The sequence below is a fragment of the Gobio gobio genome, assembly GCF_949357685.1.
Source record: "Gobio gobio genome assembly, chromosome: 24".
NCBI lineage: Eukaryota > Metazoa > Chordata > Actinopteri > Cypriniformes > Gobionidae > Gobio > Gobio gobio.
The window spans coordinates 29076329-29101511 of record NC_137120.1 but is presented as its reverse complement, the minus strand read 5'-3'; the positions used below and the strand labels follow the sequence as shown (position 1 = coordinate 29101511).

General features: G+C 36.2%; 1 protein-coding gene across 2 annotated transcripts; it reads right to left on the bottom strand.

Moving 5' to 3' along the window:
- Positions 1 to 222: 222 nt before the first annotated feature.
- On the bottom strand, positions 223 to 22999 carry LOC307121110 (complement factor H-like). Of its 2 annotated transcripts, XM_079808542.1 has the most exons (10): positions 22846 to 22974; positions 22111 to 22287; positions 21874 to 22029; positions 21559 to 21738; positions 20485 to 20544; positions 7351 to 7542; positions 6212 to 6415; positions 4570 to 4764; positions 3237 to 3422; positions 223 to 2249 (listed from the first exon to the last, which is right to left on the bottom strand). In XM_079808542.1, exons 1-10 carry the CDS (start codon positions 22913 to 22915, stop codon positions 2056 to 2058), a joined length of 1614 nt encoding a protein of 537 aa, XP_079664668.1. In that variant the 5' UTR covers positions 22916 to 22974; the 3' UTR covers positions 223 to 2055. The 2 variants fall into 2 exon arrangements, with proteins under 2 accessions (XP_079664668.1, XP_079664669.1); XM_079808543.1 differs by lacking the exon at positions 20485 to 20544 and having other exon boundaries at positions 22846 to 22999.
- Positions 23000 to 25183: the final 2184 nt, after the last annotated feature.

Genomic DNA, 25183 nt, shown 5'->3' with positions numbered 1-25183 from the left:
GAGAGAGAGAGAGAGAGAGAGTCAGGAAATCAGTCCACAGAGGGGCTTAATTTATCCCTATATTCTTCAACCTCATTGAGGTTTCAGACCACCAAGGAGCTCCAGAAAAACCTATTATATTTATTTTCACTTAATTTAAGTTAATGGGTGTGGCAAAAGTGCTTCAATTACATATAGGCATAACACCGTAACTTTTTATTTTGTGTGTATTTTTTTTTTTTTACATGGTTATTGCTAATGACATACAGAGTAATTAATCTACTCTGTTTGCCCGGACAAGTTGAATCTACTTAAAAATTGGAGCAAACTGGTTGCCCTAAAAAAAATTTTTTAGTACTGTGAACTAAAACGAGTACATTTAACTGAAAAATGTTTTAGTTAAAAAAATTCAGAACCTAGATAAAACTCCCCCTGCTGCTACTCTGATTTGCATTTGTGTAGCTCACAGCATGTTCATGTACATGATAAAGCCTCCCCTAGAATTAAGGGGAGGGGGGGTCATGGGGGGACAACTGCCAAGCAAGGCCCACGTCAATTTACGGCAGTTTTCGGTGTTGCCTGCAAATTGCCGTGCACAGTCGTAAACCTGAAGTTTCACGGCAATCTACAGTGCCACATACTGACGAAAATCCCACTTTTCATGCAGTGACACGGAGTCTTTGTGCACCTGATGTGAGCTTCATTGGAGGGTAAAATCAGTTCATATTTTCACTAGATCCCACACAGAACACAAGTCTACACTGTAAATGAAAGGATTTAACTTAACGCACTGCAATCCCCCGACTTTAAGTCATTTAAACATGTTTATTTAGTTGACAACTAGTAATTTATTATTGTTTATTTTAACAATTGTTTATTGAGATAATGGTATACGTTGACATTTCAGTGATTAGTATATTAACTTAATAACCATTTACTAAGGATCTGTTTGATTATTTTATGATATGCAATTTTTTTAAAGATAACTTACGACAGATTTGTAAATCGTTAGCATATTACTTAATAATCATTTATGATCGTATAGTCATGATTTGTAAATTATTTGTTTATCATTATCTAATAACTTGTAAATAATTTATAACTGAATCTACAAAACATAACAAAAATGTAACACAATTTATTAAACATTTATGAAATGCAGTCATGTTTTGTAAATTATTAGTTCATCATTAACTAATCAATTGTAAATTACTTATAACTGAATCTACAAAATATACGTAAAATAATTAATATTTCACTTATTAATCATTTATGAACGCATAGTCATGTTTCGTAAATGATTAGTTAATCATTTACTAATCACTTGTAAATTACTTGTAACGGAATTTACAAAACATACATAAAATATTAGCATATCACTTGATAATCATTTATGAATGTTTTGTAAATGATAGTTCATCATTAACTAACCACTTATAAATGACTTACAACTGAACGTTATTATAAAGTGTTACCAAATTTTTCAGGCGGTTAATAAAGGCCTTCTGAAGCGAATCGATGGGGTTTTATAAAAAATATATATATCCATATTTAAAACTCTATAAAGTAAAATATCCAGCTTCCAGCACACCACCTTCCATATTCAACTAACGCAGAAAGCGTAACTCCTCTGCAAAAAAAAAAAATTATTCCAAAAGAGCAAACACAACAAAGGTTTGCCTGGATGTGTCCATTTCGGCATGTATACTGGAACGAGGTCAACTCGGGTGTGATGTCATTGCTATATGACACCCGCCGTCTGAGGGTAATGGAATGCAGCATTAGAAAAAGAGTGCATGTGTTCTTCTACAATTCTTAATTTTTCTTTCTTTCCTTAACTCTATTAATTATTTATCCTTTACTATGAGGTGCCATAATTCATTACCATCTATACAAAAGGGGAAAACTCAGGAATAATATTGTACTGTAATATACTGAAAACTTTATTATTTCGTTTTAATTGCAAGAATTCAAAACAGAGAAACTGATTTGGGGAAAAAGGGTTTATTTTGATCTGCTCCATTTGTTTTGGCTTTCTAGTACAGCTGGTGCATCAGTGATGTTTTATTCTCCTTGTCACACACACTCAGGCAAAATCATCACTCCATCATTACAATATTGTATTAAGGCATTGACTTTTAAATGTTGTTTTCCCCACTGACATGCAAAGGTGATTACATCATCATGTGGTGAGAATATCTTTTCCCGTCCACCCCACTGCAGCTCTATACCTCTTTTATCCATTTCCTCCACCGTCACTGTACAGGGCTCTGAAACAAACACATCTCACTGTCAGTGTTACAATATACATTCATTGATTCATCAGAACCAGATCTACAACTTCAACTACAAGATTACAACAAAATTACAATATATATATATATATATATATATTATATACTGTATATAGTGGCATGAAAAAGTATGTGAACCGCGTGCAGAATCTGTGAAAATGGGAATAATTTTAACTAAATAAGAGGGATCATACAAAATGCATGTTATTTTTTATTTAGTACTGTCCTGAATAAGATATTTTACATAAATTTTTTTACATATAGTCCACAAGACAAAAAAAAAATAGCTGAATTTATTAAAATAACCCTGATAAAAAGTTTATGAACCATTGATTCTCAGTGCTGTGTGTCGTTCCCTGAATGATCCGCGGCTGTTTGTTTTTGTTTTGTGATGTTTGTTCACGAGTCAATTGTTTGTCCTGAGCAGTTAAACTGCCCAATGTTCTTCAGAAAAATTTGAGTCCCTCATTTGTCTTCAGTGTGAAACGATGGATCTTAAAATCATACAGTCATTGCTGGAGAGGGTTGAAATATGAAAAAGAGGCTGGAAAACTGAAGAATGTGCAGGACCTGGAGGATTTTTCTGAAGAACATTGGGCAGTTTAACTGCTCAGGACAAATAAGGGACTCGTGAACAACCATCACAAAACAAAAAACAGCCCTGACACACAGCACTGAGAATCAATGGTTCATAAACTTTTTATCAGGGTTATTTTAATAAATTCAGCTATTTTTTTGTCTTGTGGACTATATGTAAACATTTTTATGTAAAATATCTTATTCAGGACAGTACTAAATAAAAAATAACATGCATTTTGTATGATCCCTCTTATTTAGTTAAAATTATTCCAATTTTCACAGATTCTGCAAGCGGTTCACATACTTTTTTCATGCCACTGTATATATACAGTGAGAAAAGCCTCACATGTCTTTGATGTATATGGTGTAAATGTTCATACTTACTTAAACACGTAATATTTCCTCTCCATTCGCCTTGTTCACAGGTGTAGTATTTGGAGTCACGGTGATGCTGAACCAGTTTGTATTTATTAAAGCAGCCGTATTCAACTCTCTCCCCTGAATTGTATTGAGTTTTTTGCATTTCTATTGTATCTGCAAATTCCACTTTTGGTGGAGGCCCACATTTCCCTGAGGACAAAGCATAGTTCTTTTATTTTTAGACAATTTTTAGATCACCAAAAAAAAAAAGGCCTTTTTTATGGCCTTAAACCAGAACATTTTATCGCAGCTTTTTTTTTCTTCTTCTTTTTTTCCAATTGCTAACATCCTTTTGTCCAATCTGTAGTCACACTTTTGAAACTCTAAACACAATTAGCACAACATCTGTCTGTTGTTACCATACCATTAACACAATTCATGTTGTTTTTACACAATATACAGTCATTTATCACGTTTCTAAAATGCTTTTCACACAAGTGTACCCCATACCAAAATCTCTTATTTACAAATGCTCAAACACAGCATGACAGAAATTAGTACCCTAATGTTCCAAACCTTGAATATACTATAAAGAATCTACTGATGCAACAACAGCAGCTCAAAAGTACTGAAAAAAATGGTAACTACAGCACAAGTACTGCGTAAGTAAAATTAATTTACAGCGTAACTTTCGGTAATTATAGTGTAACTTTAAAGTAAGCACGTGTAGGTATAAGGGAACAATATGTCATTTTTGGGGAATAAAGGTGTAACTACCAGGAAAATTAACAAATTATTCATACTGTAAGTATTTTAGAACTAAGGAGTAATTATTTTACTATTATGATAGGCCACAATCTTACGTTTGGGAGCAATTTAGTGAGAACATACACTCTGTACCTTTTTGTAAGAATAGTGTACCAATACATATAGGCTTTATAGTTACACTTTATTTTAAGGTGTTACAGTGTAATTATATATTTCGGTTCTGAGTAATGTTAATTAACTGCATGTACTTACTGTAGGGTTAGGGTAGGATTAGGGTTTTGTTGAGGGTTAGTTGCATGTAGTTATGCCCAATTTACTGTTATTATAATGTAAGTACATGTAACATGTAACAAGGACACTGTAAAATAAAGTGCTGCTGGGTTTTTATTACAGGGTACATATCAGTGCATTTATACAGTCATTTGTTTTGATAGCAAAAGTGCATCTGTTTGGACTTTCTTTCTTCCGATGAACAAAGTAAAATAAGTCAGCGGCTATAAATAGATGCTATTTACACCAATTGTATGTGCAATAGTGATGCTTGCAAACACTGCTAATAAAACTCGACTAGCAAACCTGCGAACCTTACCTCCTACACATTTAGGGAATTGCTGCACATTCCATTCTCCATTTTGCCTGCATTTGATTTTGCTCTGTCCTTGGAATTCTGATCCCCTCCCAACACATGAAAGAGTTATTGTGTCTCCAGGTCTGATTGAAACCACAGACCCCAGGTGTCTGTCTGATCTCATGTTTGCTGGCAGGTTTGCGACACACATTACCTCTAAAGAACAGAAAGATCTGATCAATCAATCATCCTCCATGTGAAAAACATCCTTAAAACCCAATCTCATGGCAATTTGTACATATTTTACAAGGTTGCTAATTTGTACGACCTCACTCACTTTTTGCTAAATCGTAAGTAGGGGTGGGTGATATAGCCTCAAAATTATATAAGATATTTCAAGAATATTTGCGATAATGATATTTATGACGATATAGAAAACAATATATGGAACAACATTTTATTGGTGATTTCAGCTGGGAGCAGCAGCATTTATTAGTGCAAACAAAATGAAGGGCATTTTCCATCCTTTTCCAATGAGCTACTGTCATTAATGACAGAATTCCTAATTTGAAGAGTAAATCTATTGTCATAAGGTGGCAGCAGCAACATTATAGTCACACAGCATGAGTCAAATGTACACAAAGTAAAAAAGTAGCCATGGTACAAGTTGGTAGTGTGTTCCCTGGAAATCTTAAGTAAAAGTATAACATAACTCTAACATTTTAGTGTAAAATGAACTAAAGTAATTTATGCCATGGTCTGTCTGTATACTCGAGTCTGATTGGCTGGAAGGTGTGCAATAAAATCGTTTAATGCACAGGTAGTTCCAAGTCAGTTGAATCACCTTTCTATATTAATGCACTGTTTACATTGAAGCGCACACACACACATAGGCCTACATCACTTGCATACAGAGCGCGGAGACTGCGCTGCGCACACACACAAACATTCATTTATAGGGTTACATCGCTATTTTTAAGTAATGAATGCACATCTTCGTTGTTAAGAGAAGCGCTGAACAGACACAGGTACGAAATCAAATGCTACAATTCATTTATTCAAATAAATGCTACAATTCATTTATTCAAATAAATGTAATCTTACGCACTACTTTATCTCTTTATCTTTATAACTGATCTAGCATTAACTGACAAAAATAATAATTGATTTTACCCTTCTGGTCAAACATCAATAACAGCTTTAAGTTGTCAAACTTATCAAATGACCATGGCATAAGTGCTTCACATCGGCCGGTTCTTTGTCTCCTTTGTTGTAGGTCTGACCACTTGTAACCAGACCACTTCCATACTACTGCAGTAGCTCCTTTTTAGGTACTAAATCGTCATCAGAGGCCCACATGCTTACTGTCAGAGAGGTGTTGTTGTTGTTGTACGCGGTAGGGAACGTAAACGTGGCATACGTCATCGCACCGCTATATCATTGGTATCGCAAGATTACTTTTTTTATCATGTAAAAATGTATACCGGTGTTATCGATGATGTATGATATGGCACACCCCTAATCGTACGTGTTTGACAAGTTGCCCAATTTGTGTGATTATGAATTACCGTAACTCCACCACACCTACCCGTCACTGCGGTTTAGACAAATCTTACGAGTGAGGTCTTTGTCCAATCTGAGGCTTTACCGTCTGTGGCTTTACCTTCACATTTTGGAAAAGAGCTGCTCCATTGTCCATTTGGTTGACAGGTGATTTTACTCTGTCCGTTTAATTTCAGCCTTGTTCCTCTTCCTTGTTCATTGCATGAAAATATTAACTTGTGTCCAGGTTTGGCGGGACCCTCAAAATTAGGGGATCGCTTCATTTTTATGTTTTCCACTGTTGTGTTTAGAGGACATGTTACCTCTAGAGAAAGCAGACATTGGATCACATATTTATCCACACAGAAGCTTTTTAACTGTATGTGGCCAAGTATTTAAGAGCTACTAATTTGCAATGAGAAGTGGTTTAGCATAACAATCAAAGAAGTCAAAGAAGGAGTATACATCTATCCCTTACAACCTCATGAAAAATTCAATATGATGCATATCCTGACTAAAGTCTGTAAGCTTGTGTGAGATTTGTGATATAATAAATAAAACAAATTACATTTTTTCACTTAATTCACAATCAGTCCCAGCTGTTGTTCATCATGTATCTAGTCAATGTTGTACCCACTAGGTAAGTAAATGTGATTTTAGATTAATTACATTTTAAGTGACTCTTTTTTTGTAAAATGAATACGGAAGGTGGTCTGCCGGACCTTTATTAACCCCCGGAGCTGTGTGGATTACATTTATAATAGATGGATACACTTTTTTTGGTCTGCTTTTAACTGTCATTATGCTTGGAAAAGCCAAGACATTGTTAACATAACACCGATTGTGTTCATCTGAAAGAAGAGTCATATACAGCTAGAATGGCTTGAGGGTGAGTAAATTATGGTATATTTAAATTATTTGGGTGAACTATCCCTTTAACATTACAATAACATATTAATCTAGCACAAATGGACTAAACGTACCAATCAAATTCTAAATATGTGGCTAAAAAATGCATTTATCTGTGTAAAACTCGCCAGCCTGATGCTTTTTATCATGTAAAAATGTATACCGGTGTTATCGATGATGGTATGATATGGCACACCCCTAATCGTACGTGTTTGACAAGTTGCCCAATTTTTGTAATTTGAAATTACCTACCCCTAACCCCACCCCTAAACCTCCCCATCACTGCGGTTTAGGCAAATCGTACAAGTGAGATCTTTGTCCAATCTGAGGCTTTACCATCTGTGGCATTACCTTCACATTTTGGAAAAGGGCTGCTCCATTCTCCGTTTGATTCACATTTGATTTCACTGGGTCCTACTAATTTCAGTCCTTGTTCATTGCATGAAAATATTAACTTGTGTTCAGGTTTGACGGGACCGTCATCATCAGGTAATCGCTCAATTATTAAGTCTCCCACTGTTGTGCTTAGAGGACATGTTATCTCTAAAGAAAGCAGACATTTGATCACATTTATCCACACAGAAGCTTTTAAACTTTATATGGCCCAGTATTTAAGAGCCATTAATTTGCAATGAGAAGTGGTTTAGCATAATCACATTTTTGTTATATCATATTGCACAACCAGCGTTACAGCCAAGAAAACTGAGTTAAAGAAGGAGTATAGATCTATCCCTAACAACCTCATGAAAAATTCAATATTATGCATATCCTGACTAAAGTCTGTTAGCTTGTGTGAGATTTGTGATATAATAAATAAAACAAATTACATTTTTCTACTTACCGTAATTCACAATCAGTCCCAACTGTTGTTCATCATGTATCTAGTCAATATTTTACCCACTAGTTAAGGAAATGTGATTTTAGACTCATTACATTTTAAGTGACTCTTTTTCTGTAAAATTAATACGGAAGGTGGTCTGCCGGACCTTTATTAACCCCCGGAGCTGTGTGGATTACTTTTATAATGGATGGATACACTTTTTTTTGACTGCCCATTCACTGTCATTATAATGCTTGGAAGAGTCAGGACATTTTTAATATAACTGATTGTGTTCATCTGAAAGAAGAGTCATATACAGCTAGAATGACTTGATGGTGAGTAAATCATGGTCAAATTTCAATTTTGGGTTGAACTATCCCTTTAAAGGTCCCATGGCATGGCATTTTTCTATTATTTTATAATGTTTCCTGAGGTGTACTTATATTGTTAGTATGATTTTTACATCATAAAATGTCATAATTTAGAAATAAAAGGCATTTTTCCAATACTGATGTTTGCCCTGTGGCTGAATGCCCTGTTTCAAGAGGCGTGTCTGCTGTGAGACTTCAGTAAAAACGCCCACTGTTGTGATTGGCTGACATCTTTGCATTTTAAATGAGCGGAGGGGGCGTGGTTTAACGAGGTCTACGAGGCATGAGCAGGCACGAGCTGCTGCCAGAGAGACGGATGGACCGGAGTTCACTTCACATCAGTTCTGTCAGTCTCAGTTCAGTGAACTGTTGTAGTTACAGCATATACTTCAGGTTATTAGTTTATTTCTAGTCGGAGGGACTGTCACTCATGTCAGAAAGTTAGTAACTTTAGTAAATTATGGATCAGCGCTGACTGGAGACGCGAACCGTTTAGAACGATTCAGTCCGATTTGGTGAACTGATTCGGTTCACTAAAAAGAACCGGTTCAAAAGAAAGATCGTTCGCGAACCGGACATCACTAATGTACCAGAGACGGAGCTCAGCGATTGCTAACAAAGTTATTTATAGTAACTACTGAGTTATGAGAGCGCTGTCAGTCAGCGCGAGTTTGTGTTTGTATCTCAGAGTCCCAGTCACACCGAGTCCGTCTTCAGCATTATTACCAACTTTGTAACACATGCAAAGTACCATTACAGCTGTCGAGATGAACGAGTTACGAGTAAGTGTTGATAATAGCATTATTTTTAGATATGTTCCTATCATATGAAAAGCGTCAGTGACGCGCATTGAGTACACAGCGCAAACAAAGACACAACAGCAGTAATCGAATGTAATCCAGTTTATTGTGGGGAAAGCTGCCTAGCCCGGATATGCTCACGCTTACCATCCCCCTCCCCCCCGTCTGCTTAATCGCGCGCCGCGTAAGGCGCCTCCGCTGTGGGCCAGATGCAGTACTGGGGGTCGGGGATGTTGAAGGCCGACCGGCCAGTGCAGCCCGAGCTTCGGCGTGTGTGAGGTTTATCTCTAAAGATGTTACTCTGCTGATGTTGAGCAGAAACTCATGACTGTATGTAGAACAGATAGACGCGACGAGGACGTACAAGAACACTGACTCACAAGATAGAAAACACGAAAACACTATTCTGTCGAGAGAGAGAGAAGCCGCAGTGTGTGCACGAATAATAAATAATTAGCTACACATAATAAATCACTGATCACAGATCAGAAGGAACTGAAAAAAGACTTGTTTTCATTTGTACATCCAAACACTGAGAAACTGCCAGCATTCACTCGTTCACAAGCAATGATCTCTCGAGCGCTTGCATGGGCGTGCCAGATTCTCTGGGAGGAGGAAAGGGAGGTAACCGTTCCTGCTTGGACGTCAAACCAGGAGACTTCAGGATTGGCTAGTCTGGCCTGTCATTTTCTCAAAGGCAGAGAAAGACAGCCAGAACTCGGGTTTACACCGATCAACATTTCTATCCACTTGGGGACAATATTCAGGCTAGGAGAACTCATATTAATGTTGAAAAACCTCATAAAATGAAAATGTCATGCCATGGGACCTTTAATGCACTTGTACATCAGAATTTCTTCATTTTTGTGCACATCTTTCTCCTGTGCCCAAAATTTCTTGAGAAAAAAATATATGTGGAGAGAGGCCGTGGAGTCAGATACATTATTAATATTATTATTATTTTAATTAATAGCTTTGGATTGATTTAGGTAAGTATATTATACTTAGTGTTTCTACTTCTTTATTTAAAAAGTTGCTATCATAATTTATTTTGCGATTTCAATGAGCATTAACATGGCCATTTATAAATCACTCAATCTTTCTTCTCAGGTTAGATTTTTTTTTTTTAGTATAGCACAATGACACTAAAACACTAATTTGATTTTGAATCTAGAGAGCATTGGAGTCATCCAGTGAAAACTGATAATGTTTAACATTACAATAACATATTAATCTAACAAAGATAGACTAAAATTTCCAATCAAATTCTAAACTTGAGGCTAAAAATGCATTTATCTGTGTAAAACTCAAAACATGGTGCTAGTGCGATGCTATGCTGTTACTAGGTTATTCTGGGTGGTTTCTAGGACATTTCTTCTTGGCCCAAGTCACAAAAGACTTGAGTGCTGATGAATTACGTACCAAAATTGAGCATTTACTTTAAATATGACCAATACCCTTATCTTTTTAGCATATTCTTAGAAGTATAATTAAAGGGTTACTTCAGGGATTTAGCATTAAGCTTTGTATCAGTAGAAACCTGGTAGTATATTGGAATTATGGTACTTTCCCCCCTCATATCCCCCTGAGACGAGAATTATTCATTTTATTTCTGGAATTTTTTTTGGCCAGAGCCTAAAAACTACAGTCAGTAGAAGGAGCTACCCAGCAAACATTGGTCCGATGGCAACGTCGTGTCCCTGGCCAAAAATAGTCGCGGTAGGACGGCATAAATTGGTAAAAGTATGTAACACAGAAAATTTCTTAAAAATGCACTCAGATACATTTGTACATGTCTACAGTTCTCTCCGGTTGCATGTATAATAGTTACTTTGACTTTTAGCTACGTGTAGTTCAATATTAGCCTGGCTCCGCCCTCCTACGTACTTCCGCTCAATTTTCATTTTCCTTCAGTACTACGTCTGGGACTGCTGTATATGCTTAGGTTTTCGCCCGAACAATTTTTTACCGGTCCAATCAGCGAACAGAGGGAGTGGCTGAGAGCGATGACGTTGATGTCGTGCGCTAGTTTGAGTTGTAGTTCAGTAATGGCGGCGGTGAAAGATGCAAGTGTGTGGCAGCGCTGACGAATATCCAGAAGTTAAAACCGGAGTGTGGTGAGGTTGACGAGCGAGCGACACCGGTGTGCGTGATTGAGAATGAGACACACCGGTCTCGAGTCCTCTCATGAGGGAGCACGGAGGCATATAAGGACGAGCGACACCGGTGAAGGACGAGAGAGGACCAGGCCTGGATTTTAAGTTGTGTTTTGTTATGTTTGTGCGCGGCAGTCCGTGAGGGGCTGCCGCTTTACTTTCATTTTGTGTTTATTATTTGATTAAAAGTTGCTAAACGTTCGCCGGTTCCCGCCTCCTTCTTCCCTGAACAAACGAACTCCCGTTAGACGGAGCAAGAACAATCACTGCTGTACTGCTGATGTTGTGGTCCGGGAAAAGTCTTTCAGCTCGCTCCGTTAGTGGTGAAGGAGTTGCTGAAGCCGTCCGTCTCCCACCACCCGCGAGAAAAACCCAGGCTGAATTATCGACTGCTTTTGACAAACACCAGGTCGTGTGGTAATGTAATTGCTGTCCGAATCCACATATCTGAGTTTTCAAGAATATATCACTTCAAAACTCACTGTTTATATCCTTTATAGACCTCTTCAGAGCACTTTGGGATTTATTTTAAACAAGTGATTTTAGAATATGTTTATAATAGTAGTAGGCCGTATAGTATATACATTTACTTAAATATGAACGTCAATGGGAACTATTTCTTCTTCCGCTGTGTCTGTGCTTATCATGTATTCATGTCAGTGGCACAGCGGTAAGCACCACAATCTCTCAGCACACTCAGCACAGAATCGAGTGCATTGCTGCGGTCATGACATGACATGACTTATACTTATTGCACTCCAGTTAACAACGATGAAGCTTCATGTGACATTTGTCAACAAACAAGTCGCCATTTTGGCAATACACAAACATGACAAAGCATCTAAAAGTTAAACACCCTAAAGAGTACGAAGTAGTAGCTACAGCTGAGCTGAGCAGAGAAGGTAAAACATTCACGACCCTCATGATCTTTAGTTCTTTAGCAGAATCCTTTCAGAGGCAGGGATTATCTAGGTACCAAGTGATGATTACATAAATTTAATGATTTGAATAAAATAGTCTAGTCACGTTTATTTATATATGCTTTAGACATATACAATACAGATTGTTTCAGATATGAAGATTAAATACAGTATTTCATGAAGAATATACTGATCATAATAACTTACTGGACATTTTAATTTAAACAGTAGGATTACATTTTTTCATAAGCCTATATATTTTTATATTAGGCTACTTTTTGTTTTATTAACTTTTAAAATTTGTTTATTAAATAAATTATAGTTTAACCTGGGAAAGATTTACTAACGTAAATTCTTTATGTCTGTAACACTTTATTTTACAATCATTGAAACTGGTTTGTGTGACGTTATATTTTTGTTATATAAATTGTTAAATGTTTATTTGATTAATAATGTTCAGTCCTTTTAAATAAATGTAACAAAAAAAGGAGTAATGTCTATTGCTGTTTATTTAATATTAATTACGATGGCTTTCAAAATGCATTATAAAATCATTCAAATTAAAATATTTAAAGTATCGGTATCAGTATCGATATCGGCGAGACTGGTCTTGAAAGTACTTGGTATCGGATCGAAAAGAAAATGATTGGTATCGCCCATCCCTAGAATAAATCACAATCCGAATGCACGAGGATTTATTACTGACACTGAGGTGGTGTGCACAGTTAATGTGAGAATCAAAGGCGAACGGCGCGTGACATACGTCACGACCAAACATTAGCGATTGGTTAGGCAGATCCAGAGTGACTCTTGGCAGATCCAATAGTTTTAAACTTCAACAGAGTACCCGCCTTCAAGGAAGTAAACGCTTGTCAATAGAGTGCCGAAGTAATGACATCACTTTGTAGGCCAAAACGCGGAAGTGAGTTAGCATTTTAGCCCTACCGGTTCCCTCGCCCTAAAGTCTATGGGTTTTTTGAATGGGTTTTTGCTAAATCGCCTGAAATAAGGTCTGTGGTTAACAAAGCCTCTAAATATTTTCATGTTTTGATCTATGACATAAAACACATTAGTTAAAACCTGCTTGTGATTTTTTAAAACTTTATTGTGTCTTAAAAACGATGGTTGCTAACAAGTTGCTAAAAGGGACTACATCCTTTGGCGGGGACTTTAGACGTCATTGTGACAAACAGGCAATCTCTCACTAGAAGAATGAAGAACTTATGTGGCGTGAATAAATCGCTCTATTCGCGCAAAGTTGGATGCTTGAACATTTGGAGTTTACTCTCTTCACATGTTTGTCTCGTTGAGAAATGGCTGACATGGGCTGTGTTTACACGTCTTTTTGTGTTAAAATCTACTGTTAATGTGTGACAAAACTTAGTTTTAAGACTTTTTCAGTCGATAATGTAGTTGTTTAAAGCTCAAATCTGTGGTTTATTTATAAGAAGAGTGCCTATTTAAACATTTTATCTGGTGTTATCGGAGTTGTGAGCTCCAGTGAGTCAGCGGCGCTTGTTTAGCCGGCGAGAGTTGACTTTCCTCGGCTAGTCCTTCTGCCGTCTGCCGCTGGCTCTGATGTCTCTGTGGCGTCTCCAGCTATAATTAGTCTTGTGGAGATTTAACGGCCCATATTTGCTCTCATGGATCTATAATTTGTTCCCTGGCAAATCGTTTAGGCTGAGTGCAAAGATAAGTTTCATTACTTGTTTATTTTTAGGCTATAACTGTACGTTACCGTTGTAAGTTAGCCGACTAGCACTGACTTTGAATGTTTGACTGAATTGTTTGCTTTATTTCATGTGTAGCTTATTATACGTTTTGTATTATTGATCATACATAAACTTGCATTTAACAAAAAGAGACTGGGTTGTGTTTCATGTCATTTAATGTTATCACAGTGATAATCATATTGTCTGAAAAAACCTTAACAAAAGATAAATCTCAGAGAGGCACGCATAAACAAAATTAGTTTCTAACATTTTTGGAAAAAACGAATGGGCAATATTTCTCATGAAAAAGTGGATAAGTGTTCATACACAGCGCAGATCATAATGAGCGAGCATGCTTTTAAATAAAGTTTGAGGAAGCTTGATGATGACGTTGATCCGCGACCATGGTGTGCTGTAGTCCGTTTATAGCCTACCGTTAGCATTTTATATCTGACGGCTTTATTTGGGCTTCAAAATGTATACATTTTGGATTAACTTGTAAAAATTATCTTGGTAGACAAAACGTGTAAGGGTCATAACTCTTTGTTGAACACAGATCTTATTTTTTGCGATTTTCCAAAAGTCTATGGGGAAAATGAATGGCTTTTTGATCGAGGGAACCCATGCGCCGCTAACTTCCGGGTTGGCCTACAAAGTGACGTCATTACTTCGGCACTCTATGGAGAGTGGCCAGACTCTATGTACAAATGAAATGTACGTACGAGAGTCTGGTAAAACCAGGCTAGTTCAATAACTACCCTGTTGTGAATCCGTCGTGAGAGGACGTCACTATGGTGACGTCTTTTACACGTGCATTTATAGTCCATCATGACCCTCTATGAAATCATTGTGAAATATGCAGAAGCTGCTTACACCTTGCATGGTTAATACTGCAATAATTAATTTAAGTGCCCCAAGTAGTTTTTAAGAGGTTGTGAATAGACGTCCACTGACGTCCCGTACACGTCCAGTCAAGACCCATAAAAAAAAAAATCTTTATGAAATACAAGATTTAGCCTATATTTAATTTACTTTTAATACAGGCTAAAATATATTTAAAATCACAAAGTGCTCTGTGTGGTTAAGTGATTGTGAATGTGAACCCACTGCATTTGAGTCATTATTTCAACCCGTTTTATGTATTCGTTGTTATTATTTTTATGGAATGTATGCATATACATATGTAAAACAGTAATATATCCTATCACCGTTAAGTCTGACTTGAACTGTGCTGCCAAGATGTAGTAACAAAATATATTAATAAATCTAGCGATATTTCAAAATCCCGCGATATTATAGATTATCTCGCAAGATAGCGTCCATGCGTTCTCCCGTTGCTTTCTACAACCACGAGGAGAAGAGGACTTGAGGAGAGAGTTTGATATATTATTAAAAATCTACTGTTGGGTAAGTACATTTTGTAGTATTTGATAAATTTACTTGAGTTTTACTTGTTTAACATGAAGGAACCGAAATAAATGATGCCCACGTTGTCAACAGAGAATTACTTGAGTTTTGGCTAGAATTAGCTACAAGGCTAAACGTTACTTTTTACTGTAACCTATTAATGTGGCCTTTTGAGAGTTTCTTTCAGAAAGTAATTCTTCCATCCCCCACTAACACCCATTTAGAGCAGAACAACTTTTATAGAGTAAAATAAAATGTAATGCATGTTGATTACATTTTTCTAATGTTTAATGTTAATGTTTTCATGATTCATTCATCTTGTTCCATGTTTTTTTTTTTTTTTATTGAGCTGTGAGATCATTTTTTCAATACATTTTGAAAATAAGTGCATGTCATTTACCTCAAATTTTTCCTGTTATTTTAAAAATAAATATATTCTCTTCCCTCAGATGCTGTGAATAGGTGGACTCTGAGATTGATGCAGCAATGGCAGAACACCTGAATCCCTCTCCAGGAAGAGCTGTTGGTGATGGTTACAAAACATTACAAACAAAATAACTACTTTAATGCGTCATTTACTCACCCTCATGTTTCAAACCTGTATACCTTTCTATGTTCTGCTGAACATAAAGATGTTTAACCCTTGTTTAACCCTCTTCATTTGGGAATTACACTCAAGGTCTTTGGGGTCTCCACAGACCCCAGGCAACAAAATGTAATTTTCTAACAAAATTTACTCTGTTTATTAATGTTTTTACTCAACATCTGTGCAGTTTTTGGACAATTTATAATAATTGTTAAATTTATATAAATAAATTAAAACACAAAATCAGTTTATGTAAAATTCACTTAATAAAAGACCCAAATTTCTAACTTTCATTCGTGGGGATAACATGGATAATTTGACATTGTTTAGTGTAAGATTTTTGCCCATCCTTTGGAAAATACAGTTTTATAATAAAAAAAAAACTGGTAAAGACTTTTTCCACAAGTATTTTTCAGTTGGATTCATATCTAAATGTTATGAAATCACAATTAAAATTAATTAATTTTGTCAAAGTTTAGTATTTTTTTTGTACTGAAATTTTTTTCAATGTTACATTATGATTAGAATCAAACCAGAGTCTTTAGAATTTATTTTATTTCAAACATCTGATTTTCTTATAATTCTACAAATTGAATGTACACTTCAGTTACTAACTGTAACAGAACAAAAATTAACAGAAATTAAGTTATATTACATATTGAGTAAAAAATACACAACATGAACATCAAAATGCTATGAACTGAACAGCAATAACAAATTGAACAAATATTCCTGTATGTGTGTGTTTGAGCATGATCATTTTGCATTGTGGATGTTTTATGCATTGTTGGAAGTGTGCCACTTCATTTCTGTATGCGCGTTCTGTGTTTTTGAGGATGAATTTTGTCCATTTTCTAAGCGGCCTGAGTGTGACTTTTTTTGTCACACGAACATAAAAACAGATATCAATCCAATTAATTGTTTTTATTTGTAGATTTAGAGAGTGTTGACAACCGTACAAAGTCTCATGCCATTTGCACAAAGGGAACATTTTTTTTAAAAATTTGAGCAAACGTCCCTTGGGGGCAGAAAAGACCCTAGAAGAATGTTTGTAACCAAGTAGTTCTCACCTCCCATTAACTACCATAATAATTTTTCCCTACAATGGTAGTTAATGGAGAGACCTGCTTGGTTACAAAAAATTTTTAAAACATCTTTGTGTTCAGCAGAACATAGAAATGTGGAATTCATAGGTTTGAAACGTGAGGGTGAGTACATTAATTTAAATTTTTGGGTGAACTATCCCTTTATATAATGATAATTCAGTATTTTGTAATTGTTATTTTAGTTTGGTTAATGGATGTTAAATATTAATGAAAGAAGAAAATCTGTGGCTGTTCAAAAACAATAAAATGTTTTGCTAAATCAGAACATGCTTCTTTTTGCTTATGTCCACAAATGTGTTCTTGTTTGTGATGTACACGTGATTAAAACATTTCATGGACGTTCAGGTCTGACTGGACCGATTTTTAACCTTTTTAGAACCTGTGAAAATGTGTAAACCAAGACATAATTGATTGCATTTCACGATGTTATACAATGGGTGTGTGATTATTTTATATGCAGGCTTATATATACACACTTAAATTATGCAGCAACACATTTAAACATCCAGAAGACGACACATTTAAACATCCAGAAGACAACGCATTTAGACGTCCAGGGACGCGCAGAAAAGATGTGGTATTCACGGCCAGATGACGTCGAAGACGTCCGTTCAACTTTCATTTTGGAACTATTTTTCAACCATGACGGGACGTGTCGGAGGGACGTCTTTTCAACGGTCATTAAACGTCATAATGTTTGCTGGGTAGTTCCGCATGTTATCAACCCGCCCATAGGGGAGGGATCTGACTCACAGAATGTAAATGCACTCGGCTCGGCCACGGGCATTCATAACGGAGCGCTGCAGAGAAAAGTGAGTGTTTCAACTTTTCAATTAATTCCTATGAAAGTTCAGCTTCCATATGCGAACTGAAAACGCGCCAGACTGGACACGCGCTGTTAATGACTGCCGTGTTTACCTCAGCTCTTCTCTCTCGTGATGAATGAAAACTGACTCCTGCTGCGTTTGTGCCGTGACTTTCGATTGGCTCACTCACACTTTATTGAAAAGACACGTTCAGTTTTTAATTGTAGTGTTTATTCTCTAACTGAACGAAATTATTATACTATGAAAATCAAAACGATGGTGGGGTGGAGCCGCGGTGGGCAAATTATATAACCAGTAGCCGTGGCTTGGGAAGGGCCTCGTTAGGCATCGAAGCAAGTGCATTCTGGGAGTCATTGTCTTTCATCCACATGAGACAAAAATACATTTTCTGTCTTTTCTCAGTCTAGAAGGCACCAAATTAAAAAATAATTTCACATTTCTACTACATAAATGACCCAGTTTAAATACACATTCATCTTCCCAGCGCCGAAGTATACTTGGCTTATAGTTGTAGATTGAGTAGCCTATTTTTTTCATAGTTTTACATACTGTCTTATAAATGTACTGTGATGTATTAAATGCTTAAGATTTTGCATTTGAGACAACTGAGAAGAACCTCTGAAGAACCGCTGAAGAACCACTGAAGCACCAAAATTGGTGCTATATAGCACTAAAAAAGGTTCCCCTATGATTACGAGCGTAGGTTGTAGGGTAGGTTTAGGGGTTAGAATTTAGTATACTTAAAGTGTAAAAATAACAGAAATAGTAAACTATAAATATGATATAATTCACTTAAAGTAAATGTACAAGTATACTTGCTGAATATATTACTAAACAAGGACACTTCAAAGTGTTCTTTCATAAATTTTTTTTACTACAAGTATAAAGTAGTAAACTAATAGTATACTTATAAGTTCACTTGTAGTACAGATGCAGTACAAATGAGAAACATAGTTGTGAACTAGTGGTACACTTAAAGTTTACTTCTGTTACACTTATAGTACACTTAAAAGTATACTTTTATATACTGAAAGTGGGCCAATTTAGTCCCAAACAGTATACACAAGTTAACGCGCCAAATCGTGGGCGGCGCCATTACTCTACACAAATGCATTTCATTTCCGCCGGAAGGGGTTTGCGCAGCGTCTGCCGGTGTAAACACAGCGATTACGATGCTAGCTTGGGAACACAGTTCTACTACTTTGACTGGAGATGGCGTTACTCTCCCCCACCCGAATTCAGTGCAGAACTGGGAGGATAACATGACGACGTGGCCCAGCATAACGTACAGCAAGATTTGCTCCTACTTCGTGCAATCCATGGCAATAGATGGAAAAGCAATGGACAATCTGAAAGCCTCCGAGGCATATCAATATTTTGGACATACCACACCATAATCATTACCTGGTTTGAGAGGACTATTTACACATGCACATCATGGTATGTAAGGTCATAGTTGTATTCATACACATACACATCATGGTATGCAAGGTCATTTTTTAGAAAATGAAAAAACTTCATATGGGCATTCATTTATGCCAGAAAATAACATATATGACCTCCGAATTACGGGGACACTAGTGTCCTCATAATGCTGGTGAGTAACCTGACATTTTGTCCTTGTAAACCATATATACAAGCACACACACACACACACACACACACACACACACACACACACACACACACACACACACACACACACACACACACACACACACACACACACACACACACACACACACACACACACACAATTAATGATGTAGCTATCGTGGGCATTGTTTGTCCCATCTCCAAAACAATCTGCCCAATCTAACCACTCGTTCAGGTGCTTTCTCGAGTTTTTGCAACCAACTACCGCACACGTCGTTCCCGAGCCACTTTTCTTCATGTTGTAATTGTTTAACGTTATATCCTCTTTGTAACTGCGATATCAGTGCTTTGTCGGCACAACGGAGCTAGCTAGCGAAACAAACCCAGCCCGCCAGAACGGAAGTGGATTGCATCGATGGGAGGAGTTTACGATGTTGAGCGGAAACGGCTCAAAAACTTGTGTATTGAAATAGTACACTTAGGGGAGCGTGGGGCACAACCTAACGCGGGGTTAGTTGTAACACACATGGTTTAAAACTTTCCACACATGCCAGGATGATGAAACTTACTGTATTTACTAGTTGCCATATCAACATTATTTAGAGAAAAAATTGCGCCAAAATTAAAAAATCTTTGGAAGATATCACTGAACATTTATTTAACCGTAGCAAAAGTAAATTTCTTAAGTTCATTTTTCATCTCAGTTTTTTTGTGTTTATTTAAAATAAGACAAATCTGATATTATTTTAATCGTATATCTGTTATTTAATAGTTGAGATAGAGGAACTGTATGTAAGAAATGTATTTCAATTAATCATAAAATTGCCCTGATATGTCACTAGACATTGAGAAATCATGTTAATTTCAAATACTTATATCACTGACAACAGTAGTCCGGCCAGGATATTATCATTTAAAAGTGAAGTTTCAGCCCTCAACTGATGTTGATGTTGACATGTTGTGTTTTGGCCTGAAGCGCCACCCTCCACCTATCTACCAATCACGAAGTCAGTAGTGTTTCGGCATCCGGGTTGCCAGCTCTGCTCTAGTTATCACAGCTGCAGCTACAAACTTTTTGGATAAAAAATAAAACTTTACGAAACCTAAAAGACCTCGTTATGAATCAGAAAAACGTCTTGACAATGAAAAAAAAAAAAACTTGCTGTGTAGGACTCGTCACTTGCCATTGGAAGTTCCTTGAGGCAGCCTACGTTCCTGCTGGATCCTGCAGCCTATCTGGCAACCTCGAGTCAGGGGGGAGAGGGGATACACCACTCTACAGTAATTTGAAAGGGATTGCAGTACCAGTTTTGGCCACAATCTTACATACATTTCCTTTAATGCTGATCTAACCAGCAGAAGACATGAGCCGCGGGTTAAATCCCAGTTGTGCAGGTGGGGTGTGTTGTAACACTGCATTACAATGAGCCCCTATTAAAAATATGCCATTATATTCTATACTTTTATGAATTCTTTTGAGAAACCATGAGAAAAGCGTGACAAATGACTGAGAGTCAATTTTCAGAAATTATTCATTATTATTATATTTTTAACTATGCTGTATAGCTGTATTTAGCAATGTGTTTGGTGTCAAACTACATTTTAAAAAATATTTTTAATGATACAAAAAATCCATTATTTTATTTAAAAAAGTTAATAATTGTGTTTTATTGACAAAATATTTTAGTTTGTCGTGGATATTTTTTTTGATTATATGAGGTGACATTTTAAGCTGTAATTTACAATGTACCCCAACTATAGGGCATGTTGTCACATTTCACTTCTATTCTTTCGGGGTTAATCAAGAAAAAAAAGTATACACTGTATTAATGAAACAAAACCACTTAATTGTACTAGAAATGTGTGAAATTAATGTGGGGAAAAAATTATTCTCTGAACCCCAAGTGGATTTACACAAACTGAGAAAGTCAAAAAGCGTTAGGTTGTGCTCCTCTCTCCCCTACTACATATTAAAAATATACTTGAACACTACTTAAGTATACTTCATAAAATTAACTTGAAGTATACTTCTTTTTCGAACAGTGAATAGAAAGATCTGATCAATCCGATGATGTGTAACATTACAATAACATATTAATCTATAGCGTTAGCATATTACCATATTAATCTGATGTTATTCCTCTTGATTGACAAATATCTAAGAATCTCTCTTGATTTTCGCCTACAATAATGTTTTTTTTTAAACTAATCTGTAAGAAGTTTTAAAAGACAGTTATCATCACCAATCAAAACCTTACCTTTACATGTTGGTGGATCTTCCCAAGTTCCATTGAGGCAGAAAACTGTGCTTTTCCCATTCATTGAGAATGAGGTTTGGCATAAGTATGTTACATATGATCCATCTATATAAAATTCTTCAGGTTTAGATCTTATGAATGCATATTCCACCTTTGGAGGAATGTTACACCTTGCACCCACTGAAAAAAAAGAAAGAAATGTATGTAAATTCATGAACTCCAATAAGACTGAGATTAGATTGTCGATAGACTCTATTGCCCACTATATGCTGTCGCTGCTCCTCACAAACATGCAATGAGAATTGAGAAGCTCACCCTTACAAACTGGTGTGTCCCATGTACCACTGACACATTTTATGAAGGGTGAAGTTGATATGAACCCTGGATCACATTCCACTTCAACAGTTCCTTGATCACGAAGGGTTAGTTTTCCATGGTGAACACTGGGAAAAGCACCACATTCTTCCTCCCCTATAAAGACAGAAAACAGGGAGCACATTTCAGTACACTATCATTCGTCTAACACCTGAGACTGACGGTAATAAAACTCACGGATGCACCGAGGTTCATCAGACCAAGAGCCTTCTCTGCATGTCACTGAATCCCACCATTTCCCAGTGAATGGTTTATAACCCTCATTGCAGGAGTAAAATATTTCTTCTTGATTGGAGGGGAGCCTGTATGTGAACCCATTGTTCACAGATAGCGCTCTGCACGTTTTCTTCTTTGCTATGAGGAAACAATTTCAAAACGTTTCAAAATTCTGATCTCATACGTTTTGAGTCATCATTATGCAGATGTAGAATGATTTGATTGGATATTGACAAAGTTCAAGGTAAAGACGAATGATCAATTTCTCTCAGTATGACTGACAGAAATTCAAAGACAAAAAAAGACAGCGTACCCTCACAGACAGGGACATTATTATCCCATCTGTGAGCTCTGATTAATTCTGCTTGTCATTTCAAAACTGTGAACAAATGTTTTTACACTTTTTACAAGTGCATAAAACCTGTCATGCTGTTCACTTTCACTGTTTCGCTATCAGTGTACGAAGATTTTGAAACTGGTTCTATGTTTTCATATTTAATGTTTTCTCTAGGACATTCTGAGTGCACAACTGTTACACAAAGACATAACTGTGTATATTAAATGCTTAAGCAAATTCACAACTAGTCAACACTCTAGAGCTACAGTTAAATGCATAAATAACATTTATGTTCAAGTCAATTAAATCAAAATGAAAAAGACAAATAAACAACAACAACAACAACAAAAAGCACTTGCCTTGACATTGGACACAATTGAAGAAAAACAACCAAAAGGCGAAGCCGAGGAGTTTTACAGGAACTCTCATTTTAAGCTCAAAATCACAAGTGCCTTTTTTGGTCTGTCTCTGATACTTTTGCCTACTTGGGGATCAATAAGTTAATCATTTACCAAAGTCAAAAAGAGGATTTTTCTTTATGAGAGGGAGTGGGGGGGTGGGGGGGGGGAATCTTTATATATATATATATATATATATATGTAGACAGATAGATAGATATATAAAGAAACAGAACAGTGAATGAAATTCTAGTTGGGAAATAGCCTTTTGGGACTATTTGCGTCAAATATATTATTAGTCCCGAGATTCTTCGCATTAGTGAATAAATATATCGTATAGGCTAATACATAGAACTGCTGTGGATATTCGAATTTCCAAATGGTCTGGTGGAACAATTTTTGTAAACCATGTCAAAGGTTCTGGGTTCTAATCCACCCTCATATAGTTTTGTTTTTTTTCTTCTTTTTCTTTTAAATTAAAGATGTTCATCAATGATTTTATATTGAGAGCAGGGACACGTTTGTGTGCATTTTGTTTTGTGATTTCACTGGAAAGAATAGAGTCTCTCTCCGCAGCAGCATTAAGCGATAGATTGACACGCTTGTCTGAGCACGAGCCAAAGGAGAACGTAAACCCCGCCTACTTTGATTTGATTGGCCATCTCAATCATTTTGACAATGACGAGCGTTGTTAGACGACTGAGGGAAACCAGACTAAAATTTAACTTTTAAACCTTTTTGTCATCCTAACATACAGAGTGCCACATAATGAAGTGCAGCAGAACAGTGCAAAAATGTCAAATATTGGGGGGACAATTTGGCCATTTCTAATTATTTGGGGGGGACTTGTCCCCCTCAATGTCTTTGGTGGTTAAGGCCCTGGTTTGTATTCCGTTCCACAATGAACCAGGTTATATTTATAATTTCTTATGAACATTTTAATTCCTTTTCTGTGTAAAGCACTTTGAATTACCATTATGAAATGTGCTATAACTAAACTTTCCTTGCCCCGAACAACTCTGTGCACAAGCAATATTTCCTGTAAATGAAAAGAAAAAAACGTATCTGATGTAGAAATTCATATTTTTCTTTAAGAAACACCAAAAGAACAGCTACTTTAGAGAAGAGAAACTTCTTGAGTCATTATTGCAACATTTGAACAGGAAGCAAAGGGCAGGTTCCAAAATAACGTTCACCTCTGAATCTGTCCCATAGAGCAGAAATGAATGAGATTGAGAAAGATTCACTACATTTTCAAACTTTTAAACATTCATTGTAAAATGGATTTGTAACTGCCATTGCAAAATGTGGCCATTAGAATTGAGCAATCTATTGAACTGATAAAAAAAAAAAAAGAAACAGAAGAAGAGTTTGACCCTCGACTGTCCTTAAATTGTTGTTGTCTCTTATCTAACACTGAAAAAAATAGTCAGAAATAAATTCTGGATGTCATTTACTGGATCTTACATTGTGGACTTTTGGTAAACACTGAATAAAGGTCTTTGACTTTATTTGCAAATGGTTGTCATGTGATAACCGATTCTTGGAACATTCAATTAATTTTTTTCTAAATAGTATGTGGAAAAAGAGTTCTTAACCTTCAGAAAATGCAAAATGTCAAACTACTGTATGTACTGTACAGTAAAATGTTATTTTCTTTTTTTTGAGGTTTGCAATTTTTGCAACCCTATACCATACTTGAAACATGTCTAAATATTTAAACCCCTAATTTGATTCGATTTTTTTTATAACAATAAGCCTAACATAAACATAAAATTTAAATAGTCAAAATTCATGATTAAATAAAAATAGTTTTGGATCGTGTAACAAACTACTCCAAGACACAAAGGCTGAAGATCCAAATGCAGCTTTTATTAAAGGGACAATCCAGACACGTAATTTAATGTACAGGCAAGGTCAAACACCGTGTTCTGTCGATTTGTCCTACCTTGTCAGATTTTGCTACCTCCCATTAAAACAGTTGGTAGCACAATTCGCCAGCAAAAATTGCTACCTATCAGATTGTGCTACCAGCATCATATTCATGTGATTTGAGGCTTTATTAAAGGGTCACCTGTATGACCTCCGTTCATCTTCGGAACACAAATGAAGATATTTTTGTTAAAATCCGATGGCTCATTGAGGCCTGCATAGCCAGCAATGACATTTCCCCTCTCAAGATCCATTAATGTACTAAAAACATTTAAATCAGTTCATGTGAGTACAGTGGTTCAATATTAATATTATAAAGCAACGAGAATATTTTTTGTGCACAAAAAAACCCAAATAACGACTTCTA

Bases quoted from the DNA above. Each gene is read 5' to 3' on its own strand.
- LOC307121110 (XM_079808542.1), bottom strand. From the start codon at position 22,915: ATGAGAGTTCCTGTAAAACTCCTCGGCTTCGCCTTTTGGTTGTTTTTC. The intron at 22,288-22,845 runs GCAAGTGCTTTT...GTTTCCTCATAG, and splicing joins CAATTGTGTCCAATGTCAAG to CAAAGAAGAAAACGTGCAGA. The intron at 6,416-7,350 runs GTAATGCCACAG...TGCTTTCTCTAG, and splicing joins CCCTTTTCCAAAATGTGAAG to AGGTAACATGTCCTCTAAAC.